Raw genomic sequence first — 15,074 nt, 5'->3', positions numbered from 1 at the left:
ATGAAAAAGGGTCAAAAACGAGTAAAATCCCTAAATTAACAAGGAAATTCACTAAACCCCCATTTTGGCCGTTTTTGAAAAATTTAAAATAAACCATGGAAGTCGTAGATATGGTTGGTAGATTTCCTAGGAACTATTACATGCTTCGATTCAATAAGGCTAGGCCACGTTATTAATATTTAAATTAAAAAAAGGGTTAAAACGAGTGAAATCTGTAAATTAACAAGGAAATTCACTTAACCCCCACTTCGGCTGTTTTTGAAAACTCAAAAATTAATCATGTAAGTCGTAGATATGCTAGTTAGATTTCCTAGGAACTATTATATGCTTCGATTCAATAAGGCTAGGCCACTTTATGCCCTTTTTTGTGAAAGAAAAAGGGTCAAAAAACGAGTGAAACACTAGTGCAAAAGTGACATAAGAATTATTTGTATTATACCTATTTTATTAAGAAAAGGTGTGAAATATAAATAAGGTGGCAGTTTTGTAAATATATTGTAAATTTTGTTTCAGTGAATAAGTTTCAAAACCTAATTTTAAGAATAAATGGGGTCAAACATGAAATAAAAACAAGGTGGCAAACTTGTAAATATTATTTTATAACTGATTTTAAGAAGAAAAAAAGGTTTGAAATATTAATATATTAATTGTTATGTTAATGTTTTTATTTCATTGCCAAGATTCGAACCCATGACCTCCAACTTTTCAATCTTTAGATTAAACCAACTTAGCTATTAATACTCCTAAATATTATTGCAAACCTGATTTTAAGAAAAAAGGGTATCATATCTTTTCACCATATGTTTTTTTAAAAAACAAACAAAATAATCTTTTTTTCACAATCTGGACCCACTTAAACTTTCCCATCTTACTAAAAAAGAAACAAAACAATTCCCCTCAAAAAAAAAAAAAAAACCATCGTACTAAAAAGAAACAAAAACAATTCCCCTCTAACAAAAAAAAAACAAAAAAACAAAGAAACAAAATAAGCTTTTCCCTATGTATATACGATCACTACCTTAAGTCCACTCATAAAATCAGATTCAATCTTTTCTTCATAGTACCCTCAATCAAACTCTGCTACTCAATAAAACCAGATTAATCATACCTTACGTCCATTGTTCAATCAAACTCTTCTACTCTCCAGTTACTTAATCGGTTCTCAAAAGGGTCTGATTTACTCCAAATCATCCTATTCATCCAACCTCACCGATTACTGGTTCGATTACCCATTGATCCAACCTCACCCAAACCTTCATATTAGTAAAACCTCCCTCTCATTGTTCAATTACTAGTTTAAAAAGGGTCTGATTTCAATTGAAATTGTCTTCTTTTTCACCTCTGAGTTTTCGGGTTTACTTCAAGGTACTATCTTTTTCCCTTGTGATTACTGATTTGTTTTAGATGTATTTGTTATTTGGTTCAGAAGCATGAAAATTTGAATATATTTGATGAATTTCATTCAATTATTGCTGACCCATTTGACCATAGCTGTTAAATTGTTGATTTTTTTTCCATCTGGTTATAATTTTAAAATTGATACTAGTTTGAATGATTGAGTGAATCAATAGTGTTATAATGATTGTTCAACTATTGGGTGAATAAATATTATGTTTGTGAATCAATAGTGATAACAATTTTTTTTGGTCATTATGTTAACGTGACCTGATTTTGTAATCAATGGTGTTTTAATGATTGTTCAACTACATCATATTTATGCATTGAAAACATATGCATAACAAAGCACATGAATATAAACAATCATCATGGTTTGTGTGTATGAAGTCCCTTACTCAAAGGTGCAGAACCTGAGCCAACCCTTCGTAGGCTAGACAAATCACAACCATCTTTGCTAGCATATTGTTTCACCAATGAGTGGATCATTGTTGGTATGTTATTAACTTTGTGCTTCTCGGTAGCGACAAGCATGGCTTGAAAATAATATTTTTGCATCGAAAATGTCGTAACACCAACACACAACAACCCAAATCCAAAGAACATCAGTCCATAGACATGAAACATTGGAATGAAGGCGAGGAAAACATCGTCTTGTGCTGTAGATACATCAGCAGACCAACAGAGTAGTTTTATTATGGTTATGATATTTGCTTGTGTCAAAACTACATCTTAGCTTACTCCTGTAGTCCCTAAAGAGTAAAGTATAGCAGCAGTGTCTGATTACTCCACATGAACATGTGGAAACTCTTGTGAATCATAGCAGCCTTCTATTAACTCTTCAAGTATTTTCCACTCATATGAGTGTTAGTCTAAAAATTTTGTCAACAAATCTTAACCGTATCGTATCTTAAATTTTATAAAATACACGTATCCACATACTTGTATATGTGTTAGTCTAAAAATTTTGTCAAAATATCTTAACCGCATCGTATCTTAAATTTAAAAAAATACACGTATCCACTTACTTGTATCGTATTGTATCCGCACCTGTGTTGATACATGGGCTTCATAGGCAGTGAGGAGTATAATTGTATCAAATAGTGAACACAAAAACCACTAAAAAAAATAAAATAGTAAACAAAAGGAATAAGAAATAGATGGCACTTTAGATATGTGGTCCTCTTTAACTCAATTGCTGTTCTGAGAGATAAGAAGACATTGTTATTGCATACCGACCACAAACAAATTCCCTTGAGTCAACTTCACTTCACATATTACTGAAATCCTTCCTTTCCTTTCCTTTCGATCCATGGCTGTTGAATTGGTTGGTGGTGCTCTTCTTTCTGCTTTCCTTCAGGTCACATTCGAAAAACTTTCCATCAAATGTCCCAGTGGTGAGAATTGTAGGAACTCCAGTTGGGACCAATTTGTGTAACTCTTCTAGTTCTGAGATAGCTAGTTTAGCACCTGAATCATGTATTTGTTTTGCAATTTCTGACTTAGTATTGAGAGGGTTGGCAGTGGTCAGAATTGAGTTTGGAGACAATAAAAACAGGACATCACCTTTTCTAAACTCAAGTCCATGGAACAAAGCTGTTGCATGGGAGTAAACTGATTGACGAATCTCACCGCAGGTTACACTATAGTTATTACTTAAGTCAATGAATGCAATTCTTGCATCAGCAAGATCTCCTTGCAGGAACTGTGATAGCACAAGAGTTGCAGTGTATAGATATGGCTTTGTTGGGATTTCATGTTTGGTTTCAAGCATAACAAGAGAATGGTAAATTCCTGTTCTTGGATTGTAGCCACTTCTGTTATCAAATGGAGGCAGAGATTCGCTAGATTCTTCTTCAATGGATGACCAAATTCCCTCTCCTGACATTATTTTTCTGCAAAATTGATAGATGTGTTAAGCTAGTTGTCAATGCAAATGTAGTGTGGCTGTGGCAAAATAAGTGTGCAGCATAAACAACATCTATAGTATATACAAGGATTTTTTTTTCGTAAAGTACTAGGGCTAACATTGTTAACTATGTCAGTTGTATGCTTGACGTATATAGCAATAAAGTAGCTAGTAGATATATGCTTGACATTTTTAACTATAGTATATCTAGAGTGAAACATATATAGCAATAAAGTAGCTAGTAGATATATGCTTGACGTTCTCTACATAGGCCAAGATAAATAAATTGAAAAATGAATATTCTTTTCATTAACCATAGAATATTTGAAGGTTTGTCTTCTCTCCTCTCTTCTTAATTGAAGTGTACTATAAAATAAGTATAAAATAAGTATTACTATTTAATATAAAATAACCATAAAATAAATATCTTCTCATGCACATGAATTTTATCATTAATATTATTATACTTTTATGGGTTACTTTAGTAATTGTTTGTAGTTGATTAAAGCATTGTGTTTGTTTATTATGATTAATTAATTTTGTTTGAATGGTGCAGGTAGAGTTTACTTCTCTGTTCACGACTTAAGGTTACTACAAGTGACTCGATTCCTTCTCTTCGTTCTATTCTTCTATTCGGAACATCTTCGATCCTAGATTTTCTCCAGAGCGTGAAACTCAAGCTTGTAAGTTTTCTGTAACATTATATTTATTTTAGCTTCACTTGAATTTTTATTTGTTTTTTGCTGTGGTTGAAATAATTTAAAGTTGGGCTCTTTGTGTTGGATGATTTTGAGTTTGAGTTGATTAAACTAAATGTTAGATTATTTTTTTTAACTATATACTATTGATGTTGTTTGTTTGTTTCGTATGAATTAGAAAACATAATCTGTTAATGAGCAATACTAGCTTGTAAAACCCTTATTTTTCCTAGTTAATTAAATAAAATTCATAGGATCTCACCAAATAGTGACACTCATTGCATTTAAGGTGAACTACATTCAGTAAGAACACCTAGTAATCTAGAATGTGTTTTTAATGTTACTTTTGGAAGAATCAAAAAAATTAGTATATAGCTACTTGGATATCAAGGTTTAGCGTGTGTGTTTTTTTTCTTATCAGAACTTAACTATGGATCGTAGTTGGATGCAAAAAAATCGTGTGAGTATTGAGTATAAAAATGGAGTGTCGGAGTTTCTTAAATTTGCCGAAACTAATCTTCCTAACAGTAATGGAAGATTTCATTGTCCTTGCGTTATGTGTTTCAATATTGCACCTCTAGAAGCAGAGGTCGTACGCGAACACCTAGGAGTTTATGGGATTTGCCAAAATTATACGACTTGGACATGGCACGGTGAATTGGTAGATGCGCCAAAGCCCCCCCAACAAAAGGAGCTTGATGTAGAGATGGGTGATCGTCTAGAAGAAATGATTCGTGATATTGGACTAGAATCTTTTCAAAGAGCACATGTGTATGATACTCTGCACAGTGACAGCAAAGAACCTTTGTATTCGGGTTGTAAAAAATTCACACGATTGTCAGCCGTGTTGAGATTGTTCAATTTAAAGGCGATACATGGTTGGACTGATAAGAGTTTTACAGAATTGCTTGAGTTGTTGAAGGAGATGCTTCCAGAAGAAAACACATTACCGAACCGCACCTATTTGGCAAAAAAGATATTATGTCCGATGGGTATTGAGTATAAGAAAATACACGCATGCCCCAATGATTGCATATTGTACTGGAAAGATAACGAAGAGAAAGACAAGTGTCCCAAGTGTATGATATCACGTTATAAGAAGAAGGGAGATGATGAGGGTTCTGATGTTAGCACAAAGGGTCCTCCTGCCAAGGTGTTATGGTATCTTCCAATCATTCCAAGGTTTAAGCGATTGTTTGCTAATGCAGCTGATGCAAAGAATATTAGATGGCATTCAGAAGAGAGAAAAGATGATGGAAAACTTCGTCATCCTGCTGATTCTTTGCAATGGAAAAAATTTGATTCTCTGTTTCCAGATTTTGGCGATGAGAAAAGAAACCTTAGGATTGGACTTTCTACAGATGGAATGAATCCTTACGGTAGTTTAAGTAGTATCCATAGTTCATGGCCTGTTGTCTTGGTTATTTACAATTTATCCCCTTGGTTGTGCATGAAGCGCAAATATCTTATGTTATCAATGATGATTTCTGGACCAAAACAACCGGGAAATGACATAGATGTTTATCTAAGTCCCTTGATTGAAGACTTAAAAAGGTTATGGGTGGAAGGCATTGATGTATTCGACGGGTATTCACAAGAAAATTTCAAATTGCGCGCCATGTTATTTTGCACAATCAATGACTTTCCAGCTTATGGGAACTTGTCTGGTTATAGTGTTAAGGGGCATAAAGCATGTCCTATATGTGAAAAAGACACATGCTACCATCAATTGCAACATGGAAGGAAGACTGTTTATCTTGGACACCGGAGATTTCTCAGACGTAATCACCCATACCGGCGGTTGAAAAAGGCTTTTAATGGATCCAAAGAGAACAAAGTTGCTCCGAAGGCCTTAACTGGGGAAGAAGTCTATCAGCGGGTGAAGGACATAAATGTTAGTTTTGGAAAGAAAGAAAAGCATGCTAATGAAAAAAATATATGGAAGAAGAGGTAAGTGTTCTTTGATCTTCCATATTGGTCAAGTCTTGATGTAAGACATTGTATTGATGTCATGCATTTGGAGAAAAATGTGTGTGATAGTGTAATTGGAACACTTCTCAACATTCAGGGCAAGACGAAAGATGGTTTGAATGCTCGTTTAGATCTTGTTGCAATGAAAATAAGAAAACAGTTAGCTCCAGAAACAAGAGGTAACAAGATATATTTGCCACCTGCATGTCATACATTGTCTAAAGAAGAGAAAATAAGTTTTTGTGAGTGTCTACAAGGTGTTAAGGTGCCACAGGGATACTCGTCAAATATTAAGAGTCTTGTGTCAATGAAAGATCTCAAGCTAGTTGGATTAAAATCTCATGATTACCATGTATTGATGCAACAACTACTACCAGTGGCTATTCGTGGAATCTTGCCAAAGAATGTTCGACATGCCCTAATTAGATTGTGCTTATTCTTCAATGATATATGTAGTAAAGTGATTGACCCTAATAAATTAGATGAGTTGGAAAACGAGTCTATTTTTATCTTGTGTCGGTTAGAGATGTTCTTTCCACCCTCATTTTTTGACATCATGGTTCATTTAATAGTCCATCTCGTGAGAGAGATTAGAATGTGCGGTCCTGTTTATTTAAGGTGGATGTACCCTTTCGAACGATACATGAAGATCTTGAAAGGTTATGTAAAGAATCTATATCGTCCGGAAGCATCTATTGTCGAAAGGTACATCACAGAAGAAGCAATTGAATGTTGTACAGACTATATGTCAGATGTAAAATCTGTAGGGCTTCCTAAGTCACGTCATGAGGAAAGGTGTGATGGTAAGGGTACACGTCTAAAGGTTAAACACATGGCTCATGCACAAGTGTTTCAAGCACATTTATATATATTGAATAACACAACCGAGGTTGAGCCATACTTGTCAGAACATAAAACCATTGTCAAGTCCAAATATCCTCGAATGAACGAAAAATCAATGTTGAAAGAACATAACAAGACATTCATAGACTGGTTTAAAACCAAGGTTCTGAATGATGATACAGCTTCTGAAACATTAAAATGGTTAGCAAATGATCCTAACTATAATGTCTTGTGTTGGAGTAGGTACGATATAAATAAAATTTCCTTTTGTACCAAGTCACAGGATGATAAGAGTACCATGCAAAACAGTGGGGTCATGATCATGGCTTCTGCAATGCACTTCTCTAGTTCAAAGGATAAAAACCCCGTTCTTGCATCCATACCTTATTTTGGTGTCATTGAGGAGATTTGGGAGCTTGATTATTCCAAGTTTAAAGTGCCTGTTTTTAAATGTAAGTGGGTTAATAGTAACAATGGTGTGCAAACTGATGAATTCGGATATACATTGGTGGACCTTGATAAGGTAGGTTACATGGACGAACCTTTCATTATGGCAGCACACGCAAGACAAGTATTTTATGTCAAGGATCCCTCTAACAACAGGTGGTCAGTGGTCCTCCAAAGAAGAAGCATGCATCCGAGTGATGAAATTGATGATTCAACTCTAGATATAGATGACACTACTTTTTCAACACAAAGACCTTCTTTCACTAATGATAATGAAGTAGATGATGTATATGCCACTCGTTATGATCATCACGAAGGGATATTAGAGGAAAATAAATGAGAACAAAAAAAAAACATCTTATAGGTTTATACTTGTTTATTTTTTTTATCTATTGTTATATTTTTGTTAATTTGTGTTTGTGTTTATTTTTTATCCTTATTGAGAAGCTAACCGATACATTATTTTTGTCTAAAAAAGCATCATGACTGATTCATCAGACTCCTCTCCACCAAAGAAAAGGACTAGAGGTGCCACGACCATGACACGTTTCATTACCAGCCTAGAAGCTGGTAAGAGATTCGAGGTTGATTTTGATGAAGTTACATTTGCGCCCAGAGGTGAATATGCTGCGAAATTCATTAGTTACGTGTCTTACCTTGCTCGTAGCAAGGTTGATATTAATAATGAGAATTGGAAAGCTGTACACAAAGAAGTGAAAGATAAGCTATGGCAAGATATTACAGTAATTACTCTTTAACACAATTCTTTGTCAGCTATTATTCACCTTAAGAGCCATACATAGTTACTAACACCTCCCCTTTTTTGCAGGAAAGGTTCACTTGTCCTACTCCTACTAATCCAAATGATGACAAATTTAAGAAGAAATGGTTAGTTCATATGGGGGATCGTTGGAAGCATTTTAAGGCAGACCTCACCGACACTTATGTATTTGGAAATGGTGATAAAGATGGCAACTCAACGCCAATTCTTAAATACAAATATATCTCTGAGGATCAGTGGAATAAGTTTGTTAAGAGTCGAACTACAACGGAATTTTTGGTTTGTTGAAATAATAGATTTTTCTATGGCTTGGGTAATTTGATTTTCTTTATTGAATTTTATTTTATTGCGTTCTATTTTTATAGGAGAAAAGGGAAAGGGGCAAGAAAAATGCGTCAAAAAATGTCCACCCTCACATACTGTCCCGTGGTGGTTACGATAAGCTTAAAGCCAACCTAATGGAAGAGAGGATGAAACAAATGCTTGAAGAAGGCTCTTTGATTGATCTTCCCACACTACCACGATACGAAGTATGGCTGAAGGCCAGAACGAAGCCATCAGGTGATTATACATCTGAGGAAACAAAAATGGTGGCTTCTAAGATTGTAAGTAAATATTTGTTTTGTTAAATGTGCTTGTTTTGTAATTTATGCATTGCTTCACATTCTGTATATATATGTTATAGGGGGAGTTAGTTGAACAAAGCACGCAGGGTACATATGTTCCCCAAGGACGTGAGGATATCTTGACTGAAGCCATTGGAACACAAGAGCGCCCGGGTCGTGTACGCACTGCTGGTTGGTACATGGGATTTAAGGAATACTATGGTAAATCTACAAGATCCACCTCACAACGTATCTCTATGGATGACCTGGTGGCAGTGAGGAAACATATGGAGCAGAATATGGAAAATAAAATCCGAGAGAAGGTTGAAAATGAGTTTGAAAACAAATTGAAGGAGATGAAAAAGGTCCAACAGGAGGAGATGGAAAAGTTCCAAAGAGAAATTGAAAGGAATTTTTCACAACAACTAACCGGGATGAAGGAGGTACATTTTCATTAACTAATTTTCATTATGGGTTTTGTTTGTTTGTTGATTATGTTTTTGGGTAATTTTTATTAGCTTTGTAGTTTTGGTTTCGTAGATTATGTGCGTTGTCGATAATTTCTTAACATAGAAAATTGTGACGAGTCATTGAAGGTTTACTTCTACAGCACTTTAGAAAGTTTAACGAGTTGCAATTGTTTTCATGGACTACATGTTTTAAAACCAAATTAATCAATGAAGATTTTTCTTAGATAGTAGTAGTGGTAAGTTTTGCAGTGCATTGCAAAAGTCTCAAAATCATTAACATATGTTTACCTCAAGATGACCCTTTACTGTGTTTGTAGTAGCCTCTGTGATAATTATAAGTTGACTTTCTATGCTCTTCAAGATGTTAGAAAGGGAGTTTCGATAAGACTGATGTATTTGAGGTTTGCTTCCATATGCAAACCACTTTATAGGAAAACTACTACAACTATAATTAACTCATAAAGAAATGAATTCTGATACATTAAGCAAAAAAAAAAAAACAAAAATCAAAACAGTGCTGCATGATTTTTAATGGTGTCTACAATTACTTTTTCTTTGGTCCAATCATATGCTTGATTAATAAGGAAGATAACTTCAAGTCATAATTCTACAATCTTTTATGTACTAGTTGATTTAATTACTTCGAACATAAACGTTGATTCTTGTGTGCACATGCTAATATATTTATTATGACAACGAACTATTATTTTCATTTCTTCGCCCACTTTTACAGTTGATGCTGTCCATGGGGACGAACAATTGTGATACTGCACAAAATTTTGTTTCTCAAAGAGTTACATTGGATACTAGCACTGAGGATAGTTGTTCAGAGATGTTTGTGACAAATGAAGAAGATTTCATAAAAAAGATCGCTAATTTCAAGGAAGACATGATCAAAGACAAGAAAGAAACTTTGAAAATAGAATTGGATCACGACAAAATTAATCCATACTCTTATGTTGATATAGATGACCTTAATGCTATGGTTAGTATCAAATGGCTTTCCATGCGCGTCTTGTCCTTGTGGTGCACGTAAGTATTTTATTCATAAATTTATTTTCTACATATGAATTATAATTAACATTTGTTTAAATAATTTAGGTATTTGCATTGCATGCATTATAATTAACATTTGTTTAAATAATTTAGGTATTTGCATCGCTTGTGTATCTCCAAGGGCTCTAACGAGCAATTCGGTTTCTTTGATCCATTAAAGACATTTAACAGCAAACCTGGTGACTCTGATACCATCCAAGTATTCATACAAAATAAGTTGATTAATCAACCAAAAAAATGTTACTTAGGACCACGTGTTAATGGGTAAGTTTATATCACTAATTTCATTGTCAAATTGCCAGTTTATTCTTCTTTTGTTTGTTTGCGCATCTGATTCTTGTGAAATTACAGCAAACACTGGCAATTGTTTGTAATTTGTCCAGATGATAATAAAATTTATTGGTTTTGTTCGTTGGGGAGTTTGCCAAACGAGACTTTTAAGGGCGTGCTTGAAAGGTAAAATTTCTTTTTACTATTTCATTGAGATTGCAATTGATTGTTTATTAGAATTAGGTGTCTAATGAACATATTTACATTTTTGTTGAAGGGCTGTGAGAGGATACAATACCTTGATAGGTCGTAGAAAAAAGCCTAGATTGATACCTATCACTGTAAGTGCATTGTCTTAAAAACATTCTATAGTAATAGTTAACATGCATATTGATCGATTATTATATGGTTCTTTTTATTCATTTGTAGACACATCAACAAGACAATGATTGGGCTTGTGGTTATTATGTTATGAAAAATATGTTTGACATTGTTCAAACAGGTATTTTTCAAAGACTAGATGAGGTAATTACATTTTAAACATTTTACTATATATGTTTGATTAATGAAAATCATGTCACGTGTTTAATGTTTTTGTTTGAAATTGTAGATATATGATGATCCATCACCATATGAGAAAGATGTCGTGGATGATATGAGAAAACATTGGGCTCAATTCTTTTTGCAAATAGTTAAAGAGCAACAACAACAAAATGAAGATAAATGTTAGAAATCAAAGAAAGGAATTATATATGAAATTTTGAAGTACTTTTTTTTTTCCTCTTTTTTTGAATAGGATTTTGTATTTACGTTGGTTTTTGAATAAGTTTTTCGTTTTAATATTATTGTATTTACATTGTTTATACAATATATATATATATATATATATATATATATATATATATAGTATAATTTGTTATATATAATTGAGAATTTTGTTGTTTGATCTAGTTTTTTCAAAGTGAGCAACATTTAAAAAGTAAACACCAACAAATTTTAACAGTTTGCAACACCCGTTAATTCATTCAATTGGTTTGTATGTCAATTTTCAACACCTGTTTAATATTAAACTAGGTGTTATATAGTTTTTCTCATACCTGTTTTTGGGTAAAAGCAGGTATCGTATATAATTTTAAAACCTGTTTTTGGTGAAAATATGGTGTTAAATGTTAGCTTTAAGGTACTTCCAACCTACCGGTACAAAATTTTACACCTATTTTTGTATTAAAAAAGGTGTTATATGCATGGTTTTACACCTGTTTTAGTGTAAAAATGGGGTTACAAATGCACATATTACACCTGTTTATTAGAAAAAACAGGTATAATATGTAGTTATTATACCCAATGAAAAACAGGTGTCGTATCTCAAACTTACAACACCCGCTGATATAACCCCGGCAAAAAACAGGTCTTAAATCTCTAAAAAACAGGTTTTGTATCCCTGATTTGCACTAGTGAAATCCGTAAATTAACAAGGAAATTCACTTAACCCCCATTTTGGCCGTTTATGAAAATTTTAAAATAAACCATGGAAGTCGTAGATATGCTTGTTAGATTTCCTTGGAACTATTACACGCTTCGATTCAATAAGGCTAGGCGACTTTATGCCCTTTTTAGTGAGAGAAAAAGGGTCAAAAACGAGTGAAATCCGTAAATTAACAAGGAAATTCATTAACCCCCATTTTGGCCATTTATGAGAATTCTAAAATAAACCATGGAAGTCGTAGATATGCTTGTTAGATTTCCTAGGAACTATTACATGCTTCGATTCAATAAGGCTAGGCCACTTTATGCCCTTTTTAGTGAATGAAAAAGGGTCAAAAAGAGTAAAATCCAAAAATTAACAAGGAAATTCACTTAACCCCCATTTTGGCCGTTTATGAAAATTCTAAAATAAAAGATAGAAGTCGTAGATATTCTAGTTAGATTTCCTAGGAACTATTACATGCTTTGATTCAATAAGGCTAGGCCACTTTATGCCCTTTTTAGTGAAAGAAAAAGGGTCAAAACGAGTGAAATCCGTAAATTAACAAGGAAATTCACTTAACCCCCATTTTGGCCGTTTTTGAAAATTTTAAAATAAACCATGGAAGTCGTAGATATGCTTGTTAGATTTCCTAGGAACTATTACATGCTTCGATTCAATAAGGCTAGGCCACTTTATGCCCTTTTTAGTGAAGGAAAAAGGGTTAAAAACGAGTGAAATCTGTAAATTAACATGGAAATTCACTTAACCCCCACTTCGGCTGTTTTTGAAAACTCTAAAATTAATCATGGAAGTCGTAGATATGCTAGTTAGATTTCCTAGGAACTATTACAAGCTTCGATTCAATAAGACTAGGCCACTTTATGCCGTTTTTTGTGAAAGAAAAAGGGTAAAAAAACGAGTGAAATCCGTAAATTAACAAGGAAATTCACTTAACCCCCATTTTGGCCGTTTATGAAAATTTTAAAATAAACCATGGAAGTCGTAGATATGCTTGTTAGATTTCCTAGGAACTATTACACGCTTCGATTCAATAAGGCTAGGCGACTTTATGCCCTTTTTAGTGAGAGAAAAAGGGTCAAAAACGAGTGAAATCCATAAATTAACAAGGAAATTCACTTAACCCCCATTTTGGCCGTTTATGAAAATTCTAAAATAAACCATGGAAGTCGTAGATATGCTTGATAGATTTCCTAGGAACTATTACATGCTTCGATTCAATAAGGCTAGGCCACGTTGTTCCCTTTTTAGTGAAAGAAAAAGGGTTAAAAACGGGTGAAATCTGTAAATTAACAAGGAAATTCACTTAACCCCAACTTCGGCTGTTTTTGAAAACTCTAAAATTAATCATGGAAGTCGTAGATATGCTAGTTAGATTTCCTAGGAACTATTACATGCTTTGATTCAGTAAGGCTAGGCCACTTAATGCCCTTTTTTGTGAAAGAAAAAAGGTAAAAAAACGAGTGAAATCCGTAAATTAACAAGGAAATTCACTTAACCCCCATTTTAGCCGTTTATGAAAATTTTAAAATAAACCATGGAAGTCGTAGATATGCTTGTTAGATTTCCTAGGAACTATTACACACTTCGATTCAATAAGGCTAGGCCACTTTATGCCCTTTTTAGTGAAAGAAAAAGGGTCAAAAACGAGTGAAATCCGTAAATTAACAAGGAAATTCACTTAACCCCCATTTCGGTCGTTTTGAAAATTTTAAAATATATCATGGAAGTCGTAGATATGCTTGTTAGATTTCCTAGGAACTATTACATGCTTCAATTCAATAAGGCTAGGCCACGTTAAGCCTTTTTTAGTGAAAGAAAAAGGTTAAAAAACGAGTGAAATCCGTAAATTAACAAGGAAATTCATTTAACCCCTATTTTGGCCGTTTTTGAAAATTTTAAAATAAACCATGGAAGTCATAGATATGCTTGTTAGATTACCTAGGAACTATTACATGCTTCGATTCAATAAGGCTAGGCTACTTTATGCCCTTATTAGTGAATGAAAAAGGGTCAAAAACGAGTAAAATACGTAAATTAACAAGGAAATTCACTTAACCCTCATTTTGGCCGTTTATGAAAATTCTAAAATAATCCATAGAAGTCGTAGATATTCTAGTTTGATTTCCTTGGAACTATTACATGCTTCAATTCAATAAGGCTAGGCCACGTTATGCCCATTTTTGTCAAAGAAAAAGGGTCAAAAACGAGTGAAATCCGTAAATTAACAAGGAAATTCACTTAACCCCCATTTTGGCCGTTTTTGAAAATTTGTAAATAAAACATGGAAGTCGTAGATATTCTTGTTAAATTTCCTAGGAACTATTACATGCTTCGATTCAATAAGGCTAGGCCACGTTATGCCCTTTTTAGTGAAAGAAAAAGGGTCAAAAAGAGTAAAATCCGTAAATTAACAAGGAAATTCAATTAACCCCCATTTCGGTCAATTTTGAAAAGTATAATCAACCATGGAAGTCGTAGATATGCTTGTTAGATTTGTTAGGAACTATTACATGCGTTGATTCAATAAGGCTAGGCCACTTTATGCCCTTTTTAGTGAATGAAAAAGGGTCAAAAACGAGTAAAATCCCTAAATTAACAAGGAAATTCACTAAACCCCCATTTTGGCCGTTTTTGAAAAATTTAAAATAAACCATGGAAGTCGTAGATATGCTTGGTAGATTTCCTAGGAACTATTACATGCTTCGATTCAATAAGGCTAGGCCACGTTATTAATATTTAAATTAAAAAAAGGGTTAAAAACGAGTGAAATCTGTAAATTAACAAGGAAATTCACTTAACCCCCACTTCGGCTGTTTTTGAAAACTCAAAAATTAATCATGTAAGTCGTAGATATGCTAGTTAGATTTCCTAGGAACTATTATATGCTTCGATTCAATAAGGCTAGGCCACTTTATGCCCTTTTTTGTGAAAGAAAAAGGGTCAAAAAACGAGTGAAATCCGTAAATTAACAAGGAAATTCACTTAACCCCCATTTTGGCCGTTTATGAAAATTTTAAAATAAACCATGGAAATTGTAGATATGCTTGTTAGATTTCCTAGGAACTATTACACGCTTCGATTCAATAAGGCTAGGCCACTTTATGCCCTTTTTTGTGATAGAAAAAGGGTCAAAAAACGAG

The 15,074-nt window shown here is 33.6% G+C and overlaps 2 protein-coding genes and 1 pseudogene across 7 annotated transcripts; 2 read left to right on the top strand and 1 right to left on the bottom strand.

Moving 5' to 3' along the window:
• The first annotated feature begins 934 nt into the window (after positions 1–934).
• LOC146949347 (uncharacterized) lies at positions 935–11,285 on the top strand. 6 transcript variants are annotated; one of them, XM_085745392.1, is made up of 12 exons: positions 935–1,365; positions 3,892–3,987; positions 7,742–8,006; positions 8,093–8,323; positions 8,410–8,649; positions 8,730–9,092; positions 9,853–10,151; positions 10,269–10,439; positions 10,527–10,631; positions 10,723–10,786; positions 10,875–10,970; positions 11,056–11,285. In XM_085745392.1, the coding sequence occupies exons 3-12, from the start codon at positions 7,746–7,748 to the stop codon at positions 11,173–11,175; spliced, it is 1,950 nt and encodes a 649-aa protein (XP_085601518.1). In that variant the 5' UTR covers positions 935–1,365; positions 3,892–3,987; positions 7,742–7,745; the 3' UTR covers positions 11,176–11,285. The 6 variants fall into 6 exon arrangements, 5 of the variants coding, with proteins under 5 accessions (XP_085601518.1, XP_085601517.1, XP_085601516.1 ...); XM_085745391.1 differs by having other exon boundaries at positions 3,861–3,987; XM_085745390.1 differs by lacking the exon at positions 935–1,365 and adding an exon at positions 3,045–3,181 and having other exon boundaries at positions 3,861–3,987.
• Positions 2,513–3,588, bottom strand: LOC146949349 (beta-phenylalanine coenzyme A ligase-like). The gene has a single exon (XM_085745395.1). The coding sequence runs from the start codon at positions 3,281–3,283 to the stop codon at positions 2,666–2,668; it is 618 nt and encodes a 205-aa protein (XP_085601521.1). The 5' UTR covers positions 3,284–3,588; the 3' UTR covers positions 2,513–2,665.
• On the top strand, positions 4,288–7,670 carry LOC146949348 (uncharacterized; annotated as a pseudogene).
• Positions 11,286–15,074: the final 3,789 nt, after the last annotated feature.

This window comes from Medicago sativa, chromosome 2, assembly GCF_051527215.1.
Source record: "Medicago sativa cultivar Bolivia chromosome 2, Bolivia_mono, whole genome shotgun sequence".
NCBI lineage: Eukaryota > Viridiplantae > Streptophyta > Magnoliopsida > Fabales > Fabaceae > Medicago > Medicago sativa.
Note: the sequence above shows the minus strand (reverse complement) of the source record. Positions and strands in the feature narration are given on the sequence as shown.